The following is a 21,806-nucleotide window of genomic DNA, read 5'->3' as shown; positions in this document are numbered from 1 at the left end:
AATACAAAACATCAGATCCAAACCGTTACCTGTAAGCCGAGGAGTTCCACAAGGATCAGTCCTAGGCCCTGTACTGTTTATCTTATTTACCAATGACATGCCTCATCTCTTAAATGCCTACTGTTCTACTTTAATGTACGCCGACGATACTACTCTTCTGCTCACTGGGAGCTCTGCAGAAGAGCTAGCAATTGACTCATATACTGCACTAAATATGGCATACCAGTACTGCCACTCAAACGACCTAGTAGTCAATATGACCAAGACCAAACAACTAGCATTCGGTAGAAGACGAGATGAAATTGCAGCCCTACCAGAAGTTGACATGCAACCCAAGGCAACATTTCTTGGCGTAACAATTGACGAAACTCTTTCATGGACTCAGCATGTTGACAACCTTTGCAGGAAACTAAACACCAGCCTCTTTGTTATCAAAAGAATTTACCACATTAGTGATTTAATCACTGCAAAGACAACTTATTATGCCCTTTTTGAATCACATCTGAGGTACAGCATTGCTATATGGGGAGGCACCACAGTCACTAACCCACAGAGACTTCTCCTGATACAGAAGAAAGTAATAAGAACTCTTAAAGGCCTAGGACCCAAGGAAAGCTGTCGTGAAGGCTTCAAGGATCTTCGTATCTTGACAGTTGTGGCCCTCTACATCCAGGAAGTGATTATGTTTGCCGACATGAATGAACTCCCTCGGGGAACAGATGTACACCAGTACAACACTCGACATGCTGACAACTACATCCTGCCAGCACACCATCTATCACTGTACGGGAGGAAGCCATCGTACATGGGACGCAAGCTCTACAACCTGCTGCCAACCGAGATAAAGGCTCAGAAGGGCAAGAAACTGAAGATGGCACTGAATAGATGGCTGGTGACCAGGTCATTCTACACGCTGGAAGAATATCTACAAGACACATGACCATCTTAGACATCAAGACTGCTCAATTCAACTTATTTATTTTGTAAATTTTAAACTTTAACATTGTATTATTGACGCCAATACATTTCTCTATGAAATTTTGTAAATAAAGAGATTTTGACTTTGACTTTGACTTTGAATATATTGCTGAAAACCGAAAGAAAATCAAATTTACCGTTTACAACAACTACAGATATGTAGTTTCATTGAATATAATTATATGTTTGCTTTGAATATATTTGTAAACAGACATGAAACAATTATAGTGATTATGAAGATTATTATAAAGATTATTTAAATATGTATACACTTGTTATTAAAAAATGTCATAACTTTTCATTTTAACTTAATTTTTTGAAATATTATACTCTTACACAATATAATGTACAGAATACAATAAAAATAATTACCACATTAAAAAATGCCTAGTTTGTTTTTACACTATAATTTAATTATTTTTTATTTTAAATTTTTTTTATATGTTTTATATAGTAAATATTTTAAGATTTTGTTGAAAGGTTTTTCAAGTTATTTTTGATTGAAGGAAATACATTTTTGTAAACGTTGGTACTAAAATCAGCTTCCTGTCTTTATTGAGCTTCTAGTTATGGGGTTTTTATAGTTTGAATAAAGGCTTGGTTAATAATTGTCCTGTGCAGTTTTGGAACAGTGATTCTTTGGTTCTTGTCCCAAATGGGTAATTCAAGTATTTAGATCCCACCAATCTCACTTAATCAAGACCCTAATGCACCATATTATCCTAATTAGTATGTATTCAAATTATCCTATACTCATTTACATAATAATAACCTAGGTAAATCTTACAGCACTTAATTTGTACTTTAATGCTAGCTGGAAATTTACTGGAGATAAAAGTCATGTAAGTAATTGTGTCTTTCGCAGGTACGGTCACTTCTCTGGCATCAACCGGAAAGTCCAGATGAAGTACCAGCCCAAAGGTCGACCCAGAGGTTCCAGCAGCGATGATGGTAAAGAGAACAGTACGGACTGGTTTTTTCACTACTAGTTGTAGCTATTGGCACTACTGATGTTATCTTATTAGTTAACAGTTTTCCTCTTCAGGCATTTTTTACATGTGCATATGCGACTAATTTTAATATTGATTTTAATTATTTATCAATATGTTATACTGTATTACAACTATTAAGAGGTCCAGATGCATTATAAAAGAGCTTCTGGTCAAAGCTTGTGTGTTTGTAAAAAAATAAGACTGGAACGAAAACCTTTGTGATCAGTTTAGAGGTGGTAGTGGCACATCGGGCAGGCCTGTGCATGGTCCATGATATCTGATATATTGTATTAAGGGAGTCAAAATTTAGACCTATATATTTAATTGTGTGATCACATTTTTATTTGCTAAATATGAATATAGATATCAGAGAAATCTGTTTATAAGTTAAATTAAAATGTTAATTTAAATATGGTGTATGCTTTGTTTGTTTGTTAACTACAAGAATTTACATGTGTGTAATTTTAGGAATTTGTAATACAGCTGGAATCAAGCGTACTGTGCAAATACAGAAGCTTATTGCTCAGACAATCATAGAATCTAACATTTTCAGAACATAGTAATTTATTTTCTGTTTTCTTTGAGGGTTCTGGTCCATTTATACTTGTATTGGGTAAAATTTGAAGTTTAATCCAAGGAAACATCTTTCTGTAACCTAGCCAATTGCCTGAGACGCAAGGGCTTAGCATGTGACAAAACACAGAAACCGTGAAAGATTTCTAAATACAGATGAGGTATAGGTATCCCACCATTCGTTATACCAGTCTTGACTACAAGCTCCATTTTGTAGCATCTAAGTTGGTAAGAGAAGCTTCTCTTATTTCGCCAAAAAGTGTTTAATAATCTTTATCAGAGCCTCAAATTTTAGACATAATTTTAAGCATACTTTGAATATTTGTTTTAAGACGAGTAATCAGAATTGCAGATATAATCACAAGGGACGCGTTTAAAGTAAGAGCAGTTTGTCCCTATTGTCCCATAGTTCGTGTGATTACCGCAAAAATCATGCACTTCTTCTCCCGATGTTCCTTGTGAACACTCACGTGTCAGTTGCAGCTCTCTAGCTAACCTATAAGCGTCACTGTGCATATTTAACATATTTAAGATTATTGAATTGCTTATTGACTGTGAAATTCAGTCAGTGATATGTTTTTGACCGCAAGAAACAAATCGGCTTTGTCATTTTATTTTCACCATCAGCTTTGTGAAACGAGATGCCATAATGAGTGAAGGTAAAGTTCAAAATTAATGGAGTAAGAGAGTTTAAATATGGCTGTGTAAAGTTCACGACGGAGAAACATTCGGATTGACCATCCATGGCCTCAAAAGACTTGGTGACAAAAATTGACATGAAAATTCATCAAGGCAGACATTTCACAATAACCACTCTTTCCATGGAATTCCCGACTAATTCTCATTGATGGAATGGCGATGCACATCCTTTTTTCTTAAAGGTAGGATCAGTCCCACCCTACCTCTAATATAGGCTCTGAGTCCAGAACTCACCATAGACAGAGTTGCTGTCCAAAATTTCTGACTCAGTGTGCTTCTTGGATCAATATTGCGAATATTGACAGAGCAAAGACACATTTAGTTAGGAACAAAATAGGGATATTTGGAGTGTACGAGCGATTAGTTGGCAAACCTGTAGTTGCAAGGTTTACACCATGACCCCCACTCCTTAGCAGTGGGAGAGAGGAGCAGTCATTGACCACAACACTGCTGAGACCACGTGGTGTCCGTCTGTCTGTGCCCATCCACATGAGTGGTGAGTAATCAGTCTCTTGAAAGTAATTAAGCTAGTCATTCGTAACAAATAAAATTATTTGGTTAGTTCTTGCATCTGGAAAGGAGATGAACGATAGGTAACGGAAATTCGGAGTGCTAGATTAAATATTATAAGGTCAAACTTGGACTACTTAAATAGTGTACATCTCGGTAATCTGTCTTGGACTGGCAGGCAGCACATACATGACCAGCACGGGTGTGTGACCAATTCAGTGGGTCAAAACTAACGCTATAGCTTGAGTTTAGTTGTAGCTATTTTTTACCTTTGAGAAAATGAGGTTTTTGGGTTTACTGAGTTAAAAATGCCACAATTTTCACAACATATTTATTTTTATGAAAAATACAATAAAAATAGTTTAAAGATTTTTGTTTACGCCAAATTTTTATACCCTACAGTCAATGAGATAATATCAAACAGTCAGACGCTACTAAGCATTTATATAAAAAGTAGTTTATACCAGTGTCCTTCAGTACAACTAATTAAAAATATTAAAGAACCAACTTTAATTTTTGTTTTAATTTTTACTTGGACTTTTTATGTAAAGTATTTAGTTGTTTTAGATGTAAGCCGCAGACATAACCGTAATATGTAATATTGTCTTTGCCAGTTACCTAAAACCACAATATTAAAATAATAGAGAACCTAACAATAAATTTCACACTGCCACTGCGTATAACAGGAGATTGTCTGAGCAAAGTGCTGAGCCGATCAGCTGTGAAATATACTGGTGAAATAGTATTTTAGTTGTAGTGTATTGTATTGCTATTAGATGGGACTCTGTTGCTGACATCGTTCTGATTGTAGACAACGAAGTGCAGCACCGGTCGCGCTTTAAACACAACCTATCAACTTGTGACACAATACTAAACGCCATCCGGAGTATGGTCATCGATATTTAAAGCAAAGTTGGTTTACTGTACCAAGCAACAAATCACAATATAACTCTGCTTGTGGATATCCTTGGCTCTCTGGAGAACTGGAGGCTTGTGAACAATTTACAACTGTGTATGTGTGTGGTTGTAGGTTTGCCAAAGAAGCCATCTCTTGTACCCTCAAGGAATGGAGAGTTGACTCCAGGTAGCCAGGTACAGGTCGAGGAGCATGGCCGCATTTTTTCCTGCATGAATCAAAGTGACCAAGGTATACATGCCAATAATTTCTCAACAGCCTTTTGTTTTCCGCAGAGGAGAAAGAGAAGCTTTTCGATAAAGAATCATTAATGATTTGACATATAGTAATATTGTAAATCAGTGAATAATAAAAAGTGCTCACAATAAGAGGATATTTTGTAACATTTTTAAATTTTTAAGATAGAATTTGGTCCTACACTATCTTTTGTTTGGGCTCTTAGTGAGGCACGCACCACTTTCCTTCTAGCTGAATTTGTTGCACTTGTTTTGTGTGCTTCTCACATGCATTTTCGTGGCAGCTGATGTACATCCTGACTCTAAAAAGAAGGTAACTCTTTCGGTTGTTGTTTTGTTTCAGAAGTACTTTGGTCTCAAAAGAGCCTGAAAGCTGATGCCCGCCAAATGGTGCAAGACCGAGGAGCTATCAGTGTGAACTATTAACAATTGTGTGTGTGTGCTTGTAGATGTTCCAAAGGAGCCATCTCTTGTACTAATCCTCAAGTGGGGTGGAGAACTGACCCCAGCTGGTCGAGTGCAGGCCGAGGAGCTTGGCCGCATTTTCCGCTGCATGTACCCAGGCGGCCAAGGTAGACATGCCAGTGGTTCGTAGACAATCTATTTTCCTTATCTTTTTCACAGAGGGGTGAGAGGCTTTTCGCTGCGGATAGTTGCACCTAACTTTGTAGTCTAGGTGAATAACATCGCTTGCCCTTCAATAACGGGTACTTTAGTTCTGCTTTCAATAGATTGCCGAATGTTATTTGTAATGTATTAATCTACTATAAAATGTTCATTTCAGTTGACTATCAAGGTACACAAGGTATTGGAATAATCTTAACTTTCTTAATTTTTGAATCAAATGTGGTGATAATTTATTGGAAGGTTTTTGTATTCCTTTGTTATAAATTAAAAGAGTTAATTAATAATCTGTTCTACTTGTATAATACGAAGCTGCAAATGTCATTAAAATTTCAAATATAACCTTATCTTACCTCATGGTATATTATTGTCATGCTTGTTGGGCCAAGAAAATTTGTCTTTAACCCATTGCGGATCACTGACGAGCTGTGCTCGTCACGCATCGGCCGGGCCTAACGAGCTTAGGTCGCAAAATCGGTCTGCTTTTAAGTTTCCCTCCAAATAGTTCTATTAATGTCTGATAGATTGGGCAATCGTCTTCACTTGTCAACTAAAAGTGTTTAACAACGGTCTACGTTCAGAGTTTTCAAAAGTTTTATAAATATCCTACAGATCACAGTTGTATGTCGAAGTTGAAAAATCATTCATATGAGTTTATTTTCTGCTTTTTAGCGCTTCTGATTGGTTGATTTCCCCAGCTCTTATTATAATAGTAACTAGTATGGCATTTTATGGTATAATTTGCGTGTCATAATATGTGCTGATCGAAATGGAAAACTTACGATCGTCTGAACTTGATCGATATTTATTACAGATATTTATTACAATAGTTCATATACAATATATTGTATTTCATATTTTGTTTTTAAGAATATAGATGGAGATATTTTTATAAACCGGAATCCAGTTCAACGTAGATATGAAGTGAGTATACAATAGCGAGCGATACGATGTGGCGCACCATTGCTGTTCCTTCTGCCGCTGACCGTAAATTAATTCGTGCCCGCTGGTACCCGCGCGCCAAAACAATACGATCCGCAATGGGTTAATGAAACTTGAGAATGTGGATATTTGTAAAATATTTCATTACACTTATAAAGATTGCATTTAAATTTCTCCCAAATTCAAGAGGTTAAATAAGAAAGTCTGCTAATATAGCATTGGTAAATATCAGCAAAAGTAGAGTTTCTTTCATTATTTTCTTATTCCAAATTTAAAAGAGATATATTGCTAAAGTTTTAACTACTTTTGACACTGGAGTGGTAATAAAAACTCCTTTGAGCTGCAAAACTTTTAAGAATTATTTTAAAAGATAAAACACATGTAGTTTGCTAAAAATATTCATAAGTTAAAGAATTTCAAGTATCTTATATTAGATTATGAAGCAGAGTCCACTGTTTTACGACTCAGATTTGCATACTGTCTAGACAGTTATTGCAATTTAATAGGCAAAAACCTTTCCAGCTGAACACAGTTTTTATTCAATGGAACATTAAACATGCAACATTCCTGAATATCCTGATTTAATTTATGTTCTCAATCATACTATACACTTTCAGCACCTGATAAGAACAGAAATATGTAATAACCTTTTCAAAACGGCTCAGTAAAATGTCAATAATAAAAACGAAATTTGTGCTGTATTGACAGATTTGGAAATATTGACATCCAGTAAAGTTTAAAGGCACAAAGTGTATTTTATCTTTGGTCAGCAAGTAAAAAACAACAGCCTCATCTTGCCCTAAACACACCTCAACACCCCCTCTGTATTCACCTCCCCTGCCCCTCCACACACTGTACAGATATGGTCTCATCCTGAATAGTATTACGCTTTCAAGGTGACATAAATAAGTTGCAAGGCTAGTTTTACACCATTAATTTTGAGGTTTAATTATATGAATGACTCGTGATCTTGGATAACAACAATCAAATTGAGTTCTGATATTGATTAAATTTATATGGAACTGCTTTACTTTCAGTAATTTGTAAGCAAATATTTTTTGTGGAACCACATTAATAGTCCTCCTTGTTTTCTGTCCTCATTGTTTGTTTTTACGTGGAAAAATGAAAAACCTAGTGAATATACCATTTTAAAAACTGGGAAGAAGACAAAATATGAGAATAAAATATGTTTTCCAAAAGATCCATTGTGAAAAAACACACTATGCGTACTTTACAACACAAGTTCTGTTCAGTTTAGTACTATTCCGAAATTCTTTTGGTTCTACTAGATTTCAGGTATATTTTTTTCTAAATGAGCATGATAATTGTATTCAAACTGTGGAAAATTCAGTTCTGTTTAGTTTCTATGCCTTGGTTTTCAAAATTTCAAATTGTGTTACTCAAGAATTGTAGAATTGGATATTGTATAGGTATATAGCAATATTTGGATCATAAATCATGATTTTGTAACTGTCTTCAATAACCTACCATATCCTTATATTTTACCTCAGGAATGAAATAGGATGTCCCGTTTCATCGTAGATCAACCTTTCCGACGTGTATTACGGGAAATCTTTTGCGGTTAAATTTGCACAAAACGCGTTTCACGGGAAATCTCGTAATTTAAGTTTTTGTTTCTTATCGTGAATTTTAGTTTGTAAAATTAGTGATAGAATGCACTAGAGTGTTGACTGAATGTCAGACAACAGATTCATTGTTCTTGACTTCCTGTTATCGATCCAAAACTGGTTTGTGTAGCTACCGACCGCCACTGTAGAGTGTACGCTAGTGCGTTTGATGAGTTTTTCATAAGGGAATAGTGCCTGTGCAACTCTTGAGACCGGCGTGTAAGCTTTGTTCCTGTGTAATTTTGCGACTAATTGAAGTTTATTTCTTTGAAATAGTGATTGTATCTGTGTTTGCAGTGAATTTTTTTTAGTTTTCTATTAAACTGATCATAAAAATGGCTAACCCAGATGATGAAAACTGTGATCAATTCGTCAGTAACATTATAAAACATACAAAAATGTGAAAATCATTTAAAAAGTTTTATATATTTTTGTCCTACAATAACTTCAGAAACCTAAATTGAAATAGAAGTTTCAACTTACATTTTTTTTTATTATCACGCTGGGGGAAGTGCAGAAATTTATATTCAGCGTTCTAAGGGTTAATTAAGTAAAAAAAAACTAGCCTTGAGACTTTTTTTGTTTATATGTACTTACTTAGACACCTCTATCTCTTCACACTTATCTACCCAATGGCTCGTTGAACCCAACTTGTCATTCCGTATAATTTCATTTTCCTTATATTTTTACTCCATTTTACTTCCAAGTTATAATTTGTTCATTCCACGTATACAAGGCAGATATTGCTTGTTAGTGGGGGGTCTTATATTGGTGTGTGGATTTCTTTTTAGTAACTGTATTATCTTGTTTAAACATGTTTTTTGGAGTGTTTTATTTTGTATAAAACGTTAATGCTGACTTTATGTTTCAAGAAAAAGTATTCAGTTGTTCAATTCTCTGGAATAGGTACTATCTTTAAATATTTTACGTGTGTTTGGAATATATTCATGTCATAAAACCATTCCAATTAGCTTTTAAAAATTATTAAAAAATTTCAAAAATATATTCAATAGGCTACTTAGTGATGGAATTTCCTTTTAAATCTTTCAACATGGATATTTCAGAAAAATGTCATTAATTATGAATGATATTGTATTTTCTTATTGCATATCGTAATCATAATAATACATCTTGTAATCTTTTTTGTTCTTGTGATTGTTCCATCTATTAATAGTTTATGAAAGCAGATTTTATGTTGAATATATTCCATCCTCACGTATTGCAAATAAAATTGTGCTTTTACGTTCTAGTCATAGTGTAAAAGTAGAAAATCATTGTTAGAATAAAACATAAATTCAGTTGCAGTGTAAAAAACACATTTTTTTCAAGTTGCATGTTAGCAATACAATAGTTTTTATTTAGGCAAATAGTGCATGTTGATTTTTAATAGATAAAATTAATGAAAATGAAATGGAATGTGAAATAGTGCTTCATTAATTTGAATACACATTTCCCACATTCAAATTACCATATGCTTAATAAAAAGGCTTAAACTCAACCCTTGAGCTGGCACCTATTGTATGTATGGCAGAAAGTGTCTATTCTCTGTACTGGCATTGCAGTGTATAGATAGACCTGTTGTGCAACAAACTTGAAAAGTTTTATTTTTGTGCTTATTCAGTGTGTTTTTGGTTTCAAGAAAAGTAAAATTTGACTAAAGAACGCCTTAATCAGTTTTAATGGGTTGACTCGAAATATATTCTTTATTTTGGTTTATTCCTCTTTGAGTTGTTATGATTAATATCTATGTGCGAGAAAACTGTTACAATCTGGTTTTAATCACATAGTTCACAGCATGTAAACAAAATTGGTATATAAAAGAAGACATTTTAAATTTATTTATTTGATCGCGTATTCTAAAAATAAATTTAAGTAATACATTATCTCAGTAAAAGCAGTATTTTGCAACAAAAGCTCCTAAAAATATTCAGTCTATGATATTGTATTATTGGTATGTATCATTACTAAACTCTCCTTCTTTTTATGTTTAGTTGAGATTTATATAAATTTGTCAGAAATGTATAAGTTAGTTGATGTGTCAGTTATTATAACAGTCACATCAGAAGCTTAGTAATGACGTTAATATGTGTGCCCGTATAGAACAAATGACCGCCAGCTCAACCATCAAAGTGCGGAAGGGAATATGGTAGTGCTTTTTTATGTGCAGTCAACTTCTGATTATCCTGGGTAATCAACCACAGATGGCAACAACCACAATCGGTCCAAGCAGAACTAATAATACTTATAAATATGTAAAAAGCCAGTTGCTACAAGAAATAGTGAGGTTTAGTGGTGAAATGGGGTTGATTTGTCAGAGAATTTATATAGTCGTAATCCATTGAATAGAGAATTCTATAGAATGAATGTAATTACCTTCTATATAATGAAGTAGAGGATTTGTATGAACATAATAATGCTATTGCATTTCTATAATAAAATGTGCCTTAGAAACTATATTTATACTGAAGAGGTGCAAAAAACTAGTTTTATTAAATAAATTTATATAAACAATTTTCTTAAATTATCTATTCTTTTACAAATGATTGTTTTGGAAAAGAGTTTCCAACCTTGGGTACACAATGACAACACATGAAAATATTGAGTATAATGCAGGAATAACAAAATTAGATATGAAATTATTATTAAAGCATGGAAAACAAACGAATGGAAACACAGTATAGGCCAAACGTGCAAAATAAATATTTGTGAATTGAAGAGGGTGAAGTAATATGTAAATTAATTAATTAATTAACTAAAATAACGCACTATTTATAGTTTACACACTGATAACATGGGAACGCATTTTCAATCACTAGCTCTTAGCTTTCTGAGCACTGTAGTAGATAAAATGTACTAACATTATAGGCTGTTGGTGCTGCTACCTAGGGTGTATCAAAACAACTGTACAATAGTTTAATATGTTGACTGCGGCAGATGCCTTACGGCGCGAAGCATAGTGCGAGTAGTCATTCTCACTTTGTATAGAGCAATAGTGAAGGTGTTTACAACATGTATTACAGCTAGACATGTATTGTACAGTAGTTTAAAACGTTGACTGTGGTAGACATGTTACGGCCCGAAGCATAGTGCGAGTAGTCATTCTCACTCTGTATAGAGCCGTAGTGAAGGTGTTTACAACATGTATTACAGCTAGACATACATTGTACAGTAGTTTAACACGTTGACTGTGGCAGACATGTTACGGCACGAAGCATAGTGCGAGTAGTAAGTCTCACTCGGTATAGAGCTGCAGTGAAAGTGTTAACAACATGTATTACATCTAGACATGCATTGTACAGTAGTTTAACACGTTGACTGTGGCAGACATGTTACGGCACGAAGCATAGTGCGAGTAGTAAGTCTCACTCGGTATAGAGCTGCAGTGAAAGTGTTAACAACATGTATTACATCTAGACATGCATTGTACAGTAGTTTAACACGTTGACTGTGGCAGACATGTTACGGCACGAAGCATAGTGCGAGTAGCCAGTCTCACTCGGTATAGAGCTGCAGTGAAGGTGTTTACAACATGTATTACAGCTAGACATGTGTTGTACAGTAGTTTAACACGTTGACTGTGGCAGACATGTTACGGCACGAAGCATAGTGCGAGTAGCCAGTCTCACTCGGTATAGAGCTGCAGTGAAGGTGTTTACAACATGTATTACAGCTAGACATGTGTTGTACAGTAGTTTAACACGTTGACTGTGGCAGACATGTTACGGCACGAAGCATAGTGCGAGTAGTCAGTCTCACTCAGTCTAGAGCTGCAGTGAAGGTGTTTACAATATGTATTACATCTAGACATGCATTGTACAGTAGTTTAACACGTTGACTGTGGCAGACATGTTACGGCGTGAAGCATAGTGCGAGTAGTTAGTCTCACTCTGTATAGAACCGCAGTGAAGGTGTTGAATTAAACATTTTATTACAGCACAATAGTCATATAAATAACAAATAATAAATGTTGTCAGGCTACTAATTATGTTATGATGCGCTGAGGCATGCAATAGCATTTGAAAACTTTCATAGCAGTTCAGGTCTTTCAGATCAGCGGTGGACAACCATTTGTGGACTCGTGTAGTGGGTTCCGCACTGTATGAAAAATCTATGTGAGGTTTTTTTTTTTTTTTTTTCCTTGGGGCGGCCTACTGCCGTGCACTTAAAGCCCTCAAGGGGCCTTTTGCGCACCCCCGGAAACACCATGAGGCCTACCAGTCTACAACTTCAGCAGTTTCAACAAACCGCCGAAAACAACCTATCAAGTCCTCCTGGGAAAAACTCACCACCCCTGTTCAAGCTACCAAAGATGGCATACCGCTCTCTTGCTATTGCAGGGCAATCAAAGAGCAGGTGCTCAGCAGTCTCCTCCTGCTCATTACACCTTCCACAGAGCGGATCCCTCCTGAAGGATGCCAACTCTGTGTAGATGCTTCTTCAGGTGACCATGCCCCGTAATGAGACCAATGACCTTAGAAGACATTGATCTGTTTAATGAGAGAAGGTCCGAGGCCACCTTGGAGGAAGGTGACTGTAATACCATTCTACTCACTCTCAAACCCGGATGCAACCTCCACCTTCTCCCATGCTCCGCACGAATCCATTTCGAGACAACCCTAGAGGATTCACACCTTGGAACACCGCAGAATGGTTGAGGGCCCGTCATAATTGTTGCTGAGCCCTGGTTGGCCAGGGCAATCAGCTCTTTCGTTCCCAGGAATCCCCTCATTGACCAGGAACCCAACAAACGGTTACATTGTTGATTCTGGCAAGGGAGGAAACGGTCTGATAGCAATCCCAAACCAGTTTGGATTTGATTGCGCAAGAATCCAGTGCCATCAGCGCTGCCTGACTGTCCGTGAAAATGTTAATCGTACTTGCCCCTATATCGCAGACGAAGATTCTCACGAGCACATTCCATAATGGCTGCGACCTCCGCTTGAAAGACTGTCGGATACGGACCCATAGGAACCACCAGCTCCCTACATGGTCTCACTCCCAGAATTCCAGCGCCTGTGCCGCTTTTTGTTTTAGAGCCGTCTGTGTACCATTCGAGCTCCGCTGGTGGAAGAGGTTGCTTCCCCTCTGACCAATCATCCCTTGAGGGTAAAAATAATCCTAAAGGGTTTGTCAAAGGAAAACTTTTGTGGCATCTGATCAGAGATCATGTGCAAAACTCCTCCTGTATCAGAGTGCCAATTCTGCAGTGCCCACCGCTGCAAGCCCGACCAGAGTCCCGTCTGCTGAAGACAGTAGGCACTCTTCCTGGCCATAGCTCGAATGACAATGTCCAGGGGGGCGAGATTAAGACAACAGTCCAGAGCCGAGCCTGGCGCACTAGGAAAAGCCCCTGTGATAGCGAGGCAGGCCATCCTTTGGATACCCGCCAGACGTGCTACCACACCGTCTTGGCTTCTGTTTTTTGGCCACCATACGGACAGCTCCGTACATTAGTGCAGGTCTGACCACCGAAACATAAAGCCAGTACAAGAGCCTCGCTTCAGTCCCCAGGGCCCACCTATCACACGTCTGCATTGCATTAGAGACCACTTACCCCTGGCAATGACCCTTTCTAGATGAGGTCCACAGTTTAGAACCCTATCTAAGATCACGCCCAGGTACTTGACCTCAGGCTTCAGCTCAACGGGTGAGCCTTTAAAATAGAAAGGGACCAATGCCCTCCATCTGTCGCCTCCTGGTAAAGGCAACCACGGCAGCCTTGGTGGGGTTGACGGTGAGGCCAACCTTATCACACCAGTTTCCCACCATGTTTCAGGGAGCAGCATTGGTCAGTTTCCGTGATTGTTGTGTTGAACTTGCCACTCACAAGAATCACAATATCATCTGCGTACCCTTGTGCAAAGACACCGCTGCTATTCAAAGAATTCAGCAGGTCATCGCACAGAAGAGGAGAGAGGACGCCGCCCTGCGGACAGCCCCTCGTAGTCTTCGCACTAAACACTTGCTCCCATGAGGGTTGAAAACAACAACCCTGTCCGTGAGCAAGGCCCCCTATCCAGTCACACACCTGACCATCAACGCCACGTCCCGAGACCGCATTGATAATCGCCTGAGTGGCTGTATTGTCAAAGGCACCTTCAAAGTCTAAAAAGACTCCTATAGCTACCTCTTTTGCCGCCAGCGTCTTCTCAATCCTGCATACCAATTGATGCAGGGCCGAGTTCGCATGACTTTCCTGGAGTGTAGGCATGCTGGTTAGGATGCAAAGGGTCGCTCCAGAAGAGCTCCCTCCCAAACAAACCTGGCAACCATTTTCTCCATGGTTTTGAGAAGGAAGGAGGACAGGCATATCGGCCTGAAGACTTCGGCCGATCCATGCCCCGCCCTCCCCTGCTTCGGTATGAACACCACTCTGGACACTCTCCAGGATAGTGGGATGTACCTGAGAGCCACGGAGGCTCTGAACAGTCTGCACAGCTGTGGAAGGAGAATGTCCCAATCCCCGCTGCAAGCAAACCGGTCTCACCCCGTCGCCCCCAGGAGCCTTGTAAGGACTGTATGAGTTTAATAGCCCACTCAATCCTAACTGAAGGTAACAATACGGTGCGCCAGACTCCACTGCGAATGGGTGGCGCGACCCGCATGTCTCCCCTCACTTTCGGGTGGTTGTTCACCCTCATGAACAATACAGTCCGGGAAGTGTGTTCCCATCATAACTTTCAGAACTCCTTCCGGCTCAGTAATGTAAACACCTTGATCGTCCTTGAGACTACCAAGCGGCGAGATGGGATTCTTTGCCAATAGCTTTTGCAGCCTTGCACATGCCCTGCACACTGTCAATCTCACTGTCACTCTTCAGATATGTGAGGTTTACTTTTGCATATTGAACTACCAGCAAAATTTATAACAAAATGTGGCAATGTAAAATTTATTTGAATTTTGCATTAACTACATTATCTTTGTAAAGACTTTTAGTTTTTATATATGACTTATTATAACTAGATCACTAAATGTTAAAACCAATATTGTCTTAAAAATATTAGGCCTACATGTAATTTCATTGAACCAGTGAACTGTAGTATGAGCTGCATCTGTGGTTGGTTAACTCATCCATATATCTATGAGACAGTTGATCCACCCAAGGATTGTTGGATGTTGACTCTACATTAATCCATTTCTACATTTGCTCTATCATAGCCTTAACCATTAAGTTATACAAGATGTTTTAAACCACCCGGCCTCAATCTCCTGTGGACCAACAAGCTACAGTTGACAATGACTTAATAAAATGATTACATACATGAAAAAACCCATGTTATCATAATATAAGTATCATTGTTGATCAGCTGTTTTGAGGTTTGCACAAAGATATTTTTAGACTTTGTAATGGATTTCGTCTTAGTACCAACATCTCTATCCCGATTATAGTACTTCTTAGCTTATTGTAGTGTAGTAATTTTTTATTAGTTGCTTTTTTTATAGCACATTATGAGGTCATCATACATGTTTTACTAAATTTGATTGTAATTTTGCTAATTGTTATTTGTAATTACTAAGAAGAATTCTTGAATCTTATTAAAATACGGGTTAAAAAACGTATGAACTAAAATTTAATTTTTATACGCCATATGACCTATCTATGCTTTCATTAAAACTTTTTTTGGGCACAGGGCAGCAAAGCTTTTCAAATTTGGAGATTTTTGTGCTGTAAGAAAAACTTGTAAAAATGGTCAAATGACATACTGTTCAAAAACTTATCTTGTATATAAAATTTTAAAATATAAAAATTTACACTCGCAAATTAAAAACACTCAAAAAATCACTGCCATTTGGACAAGACTTAAGAAATTTTCAAAATTTTTCTACCAAATATTTCTATGTTCAAAGCTCTTTAAAGCGATGTGCCATATTATCTATCTTGCTATTTGAAATTTTCGAGATTCAAACTTGTCACCCCTCATTTTTGGGGACAAACTGTATTTTAAATGTTACAAATACAATTTTCCTATGTTCTCCGTTCGAGATTTATTAGAGTTACAGTATATTGCATCGATCTATGTCAAATGGTGTAACCACAGGAGATTGTAGTCAGGTGGTCTGAAACACTGCTTATTCAAAGTTGTTTCTCAATAATATGAGGTTTTAGTAATAACATTCTTTTAGCACTTGGTTCTGAGTCTATCCCGTGAACATATTGTCTTAAAGTCCTCAGATAATGAAGTCTGTGTGCTTGATTCTTCTTACTATCTTTGAGATTCCTCAACTAATCAGTACAATGTAATTAACGTTAAGGAAATTCATATTGTGCCTTAACATTTAAAAGCTACATTTATAAATGTTGACAAGTTATAAATATACCAATGTACTGTTTTCTCAACACATACAAAAGTCCATATTTTTCTTTCAGTTTTGTATCAAACCCATATAAATGTTTCGCACATTGTAGATTAATGAACTTTTGAAATGTTTTCGTGTTACTTTTTGTCATTGACAATGGATATTGTAGCATAGTAAGATCGTCAAACATTGAATTTATTCCAATCTTGGAAAAGTCTAATAACCATGGGAATTTTGAGGAACTATTTGTGCTATCTTATTGTTTTCAGGAAACTAAATAATAATTATAATTATCAGTATGACTAATTAAGAAACTAATTTATTCCAATAGTTCAGTTATGAAACTGAAACATTTTAGACATTCGCTTGAATTCCAAATCTAATTTTTTGTAAAAACAACTGTTTATCTTGCTCTCTTAATTTTGAAAATCGATTTAAAAAAATATAAATAACAGATGTTGTTACTGTACCTAGAGTGTTGACTTTGTGCAAACTTCTAGGTAGCTATTTTCGTTTCAAATGTTTAAGTGAAGTTTTCAGATGTCACTGAAATATAAAAACTGAAGAGGTATATATAAAATTTAACAACTGCTGCGGTTATAAATACAATTGTGAGTGCAGGTTGGCATTGCTGTCTCTCAGTAATCCTTATGTGTACTGCGAGCTCTTAATACTCGTATGTTATACCAAAGACTGGTTATTTTTTTAATTTATATTATACAATTACTAGCATTTAGAAATTTTCAATTTTTATTTAACTTTAAGGTACTTCAAATCAAATAAGTTTGAACATAAAATGGTTAGTTTTATAAAAAATGTTATGAAATAAATGTTTTCAACAATTTCTTAATATATTTAAATTTTCAAAATATACTGTTTGTTATTTAAAAATCATTTCCTGGAAATAAATAAATATTATTATTTATTTTTATTATTATTGAATAATTTACCAGCCTTTAAGCAAGCTACCTAAACAAGTTTATACTGTATGTCTAGAATCCATAACAAGTATTTTTACATGTTTTAAAGTTGATATTCAGTATCAAGATGGCGAAGTAAATACATATTTTGTATAAAACATCCAATCAGTATCCAAACATCTGTAAAAGTGAATATACGAGTAATAGGCTCAAATATATTATACTTGTTAATGAATGAAACTGTATATGCGTAAACCAGTAATTTCTATAAAAAAAATGTTGTATATTAGTTGAGTTAGGAATATAACATTTTGAAGCAAGTAAACATTCAGAACAAATCTTTATTAACAAATGTTGATTTGTGGTTGTTGAAGTGAACATAATGTATTTCTGTTTTGGTATGGCAGGTGAGTATGCAGGCACACAAGGGTTGGGGCTGCTGAGGCTGCACTCCACATTCCGCCACGACCTCAAGATCTACGCGTCGGACGAGGGCCGTGTGCAGATGACGGCCGCCGCATTCGCCAAGGGGCTGCTTGCACTTGAGGGGGAGCTAACCCCGATATTAGTGCAGATGGTGAAGAGTGCCAATACCAACGGTCTGTTGGACAACGATTGTGACGCTAGCAAGCACCAGAACATGTGAGCTACGGCAGTTGCTGTTTTGCTTTTTAAAATAAATGGTGGTTCTTGCTAATTGTTAATTTAGCCCTCTCAGTGCCAGACATTTCTGTATACGATATGAGGTTGAGTGGTAGAGAGGGCTTGGTAATAATAATAAATTCATTTATTTGTCGTTGTAAAACATGTTACATGCATTGACAATCTAATTCAGCTACAGACTAAAGCATTGTCTCTAAATAATACTGAAGAAGTATAATACAAAACTACTATGTATATAATAATATAAGACATTAATTGTCCAGTTGAGTACAACACTGATTATATCATGAGTTTATCTTGAAACAATCATCAAAAGTCTATTTTTTTTATGGAAAAAAAACTCGTCAATATTATAGAGAAGATTTTGTAACAGTCATTCTTAAAGTGTATTTTTATACATTTTAAGAGAGTGTTTTTCAATCAAATGTTTCAATTTGTTATGCACTTTTAAGCCAACTACAACATGACTTATTCAAAGAATTATTCAGTCGACAATAGTCAATTAAAATTTTATTTCTGTTTCTTATGTTGTAATTATGTGTTTGTGTATGGTTTATTAAGTCCTCATTATTTAAAATGCAAACAGATAAATAAAAAAAATATAAATTATCTATTGTAAGAATTCCTTGGTTAATGAAAATAGGTTTACAATGATCGAGATATTCACCTTTACCAACAATTCTAACAGCTTTCTTTTGAAGCACCAGTATTTCCTGAACTCTCTACGATAGGCCTAACTCCGCCTCTTTAATAAAAGCATTTTTTCATTTCATTTCATGTTTAAAAACTGACCATACTGTTTGAGGGTATGATATTCTCCATATAATTAATTGTATTTATAAAGAAAACACGATTTATTCTGTTTTACAATTTATACGATTTATTACTGGAAAAATTGTGTCCAAGCCGTTCCCTATTCCTCTCCCTCCCCTAAGGAAAGGAGAAGCTTAATAAGACGTGTATGGATAGGGCCAAAGCCAGGCTCCACGAGATGATGCAGCAGGACCGGGTGTTCACGGTAGAGGACAGGGAGGTCATCAACCCTTGCCACTCCATCAGCATCAACACTGCCATGGACTACGTCAAGAACCCAGTCAAGTGCTGTGAGAGAGTACAAGACCTCATCCAGCGACTCATGAACATTGTACGCACAAAGAAAGACGACCCAAAAACTAAAGGTTGGTTCCTCTCTCTCACTTTCTGTTAACTGTTGATAATTTATTTGAAACAGAAATTTTAGTCTCATACTTGGTTTTTACTTTGAGTTAGTTAATCGTGCTAACATATGGCGCAAACTTTCTCCATTATGCACAAAAATTGTATTCTATTGTTGTGATACTAACTGAGAGTTCTGGAAAATCGTAAGTTCGATCCAATGATTTCAATTTATGTTTTAAACAAAATGCAATTATATTTCTCAAAATCGCTAACATCTCAAAATAGTAAATCCACCTATCCACCTTAAGGTTTATTAAATAAAAACAAATATTGAAATATTTCATACAAATATTTAATATCTGCTTTCATGTACTGACTCTGAAGATAATATGTGATGACCTCAAATAAATTACTATTGTAGTAAGTGATCCCAAAATCTTTACAAATCAATTTATACAGGTTAAATTTTAAGGGATTTGATTTCGTTGCTGCATGTGTAAGAAATAATGTATCCAGGGAGGTGTGTTTGTTTATCAGTTAAAGTCAAGCCATATTGAATTTTTTCTCTGTTTAACAATATTTTGAATCATGCAAGTAAAGCGATTCTCTAAAAATTAATCTTTTCAAATGGAACTTTGTGATGTGTGTCCAAGCACCATTTGTATCCGTTTCATTGGTATCTAAAGGATTTTCACCAGTACATAAGTACAAAGGGTCCATCCAATTGATTATTTGCAGAAATTAATTGAACAATTGTTTCAGATGCAGTCTTATATCATGGAGAAACTTGGGATTTAATGATGCGTCGGTGGGGAAAGATTGAGAAAGATTTTTGCACAAAGAACAAAACATTTGATATCTCCAAGATTCCTGACATTTACGATTGCATCAAGTACGATCTGCAGCACAACCAACACACGCTGCAGTTTGACCATGCTGAGGAGCTGTACATCAATGCTAAGAATTTGGCAGACATAGTCATTCCTCAGGTACAACAAATAAATACGTATATAGTTTTTTGTAAAAAGTTAGCAATATAATGTACTTTCTGTTGACAAGGTATATTTAAAAAAGTATCCTGATTGGCGTTATTAAAAAAGAAGCGTTTACTTACGACTTTGAGACTTATAATCCTTCAAAGTAGATTCCTTCTGATACCACACACTTCACCCAGCGCCGTTTATACTATTCTAAACAGGTTTTGATATCGCTTTTTGGAATATTGAAAACTACTGCATCTCATTTTGTTACATCTCCACTACATCATAAGATCATTTTCTTTTCAGCTGATGTTTGATTTTGGGGAACAAAAAAGGTCAAAAGGAGTAATATCAGGTGAGTAGGAGTTGGATCTCTGCCAAAAACTGCTGGACAAGTTGCAATTTGTGATATGGAGCATGATCATGATGGAGTGACCAATTCCCACTTTGATACATTCGTTACCTTTTTTGATGAATGGCATCATGTAACCGACATAACCATAACACACTATAATAGTATTCCTTTTTTTTTGTTCTCTTAGGGCAAGAAGCTTATAAATTGCACTTAGTCCTGTAAGAACCTTTGCGCTGCTTCCGGAGTGATAGGATATTCAGGATGGGTAAGGTTAGGGAGTAGGTGCCGCCTCCTATCGAGATCCATGAGGAAGAATTAGGGCACTACATCTCAAAGTCATCCTGGAAGAAGAAGGGGAGGCCAGCTCTGAACGAGCCTCTACAGTCAAAGTAGGCAGGGGGTGGCACACTCTTGTTGAGGTTAACAAGAACCTCTTAGGTAAAGGAACAAACCCCACCAACTCCAACAGTCATCTTCCACAGTAGACTAGACCTATCAAATTGCCCGTGAACCCCAGAATCTCAACATTTGCGTTTAGTGATGTGCCGCTACTGGACATCCATAAGGTTGCCCAGATTGAAGTGGCACATCGGTTTTTGCTGTGCCCAGTGGTGGGTTCAACTGGTAGGTATAAACCAGCCAGAAGTGATCCCTGCTGGGTAATAGTATCCTTAGTGAGTGTAAACGCCATAAAAGAAACCCATAAATGAACGATATACAATATGATGAGATATACCAGTCAGGATGGTCGTCGTATATAAATTGACAATGTTGAAAGGACTGATTAAATTTTTTCATTATATATTATTAACATTAGTTAGTACAATATCCGAATTCTACTCAAGATCTGATCTAAAGAATTGTTATTTTTGGTTTCAGGTAGTGTTGAATTGAGTATTAAAAATATAATAGTTGTCTTTAATCATTTTAAACTGTCACAGTTGTTAAAGACAAGAAGCATATAGAGAAAACTTTTTACATAGATTCACTTTTAGATTTCTAATAATGATTGTGCTGTACAAACTTTTATCTCTGAGGAATTATTTTTTGTTTCAGGAATATGGTCTGACTAAAAATGAAAAACTAACTATAAGCCAGGGAATCTGTACACCTCTCCTGAAAAAAATTCGTGCGGATCTTCAGAGAAACATTGAAGAGTCTGGTGATGAAACTGTCAACAGATTAAACCCAAGGTATGTTGTTAGTAAAAAATACATTTGTTTTAGAAATACTAAAGTGACAGATTAAATTTTCATTATGTCTAATCCATCAGATTCAAAAATAATAAAAAGTGCATTTATTTAATAACCTGATTAAAATGTATAATATATTGA

The 21,806-nt window shown here is 36.2% G+C and overlaps 1 protein-coding gene across 1 annotated transcript in view; it reads left to right on the top strand.

The window, feature by feature from the left end:
- LOC124369935 (inositol hexakisphosphate and diphosphoinositol-pentakisphosphate kinase) overlaps positions 1-21,806 on the top strand; it is a 159,246-nt gene that overhangs the window by 97,788 nt on the left and 39,652 nt on the right. The window contains 7 exon segments of the mRNA XM_046828136.1: positions 1,844-1,929; positions 4,783-4,899; positions 5,354-5,491; positions 17,724-17,958; positions 18,949-19,157; positions 19,900-20,126; positions 21,529-21,665. Coding sequence (XP_046684092.1) covers positions 1,844-1,929; positions 4,783-4,899; positions 5,354-5,491; positions 17,724-17,958; positions 18,949-19,157; positions 19,900-20,126; positions 21,529-21,665 — 1,149 coding nt within the window.

Source organism: Homalodisca vitripennis, chromosome X (assembly GCF_021130785.1).
Source record: "Homalodisca vitripennis isolate AUS2020 chromosome X, UT_GWSS_2.1, whole genome shotgun sequence".
Taxonomy (NCBI): Eukaryota; Metazoa; Arthropoda; class Insecta; order Hemiptera; family Cicadellidae; genus Homalodisca; species Homalodisca vitripennis.
The sequence above is the reverse complement of the archived record's forward strand: the minus strand, read 5'-3'. Positions and strand labels throughout refer to the sequence as shown.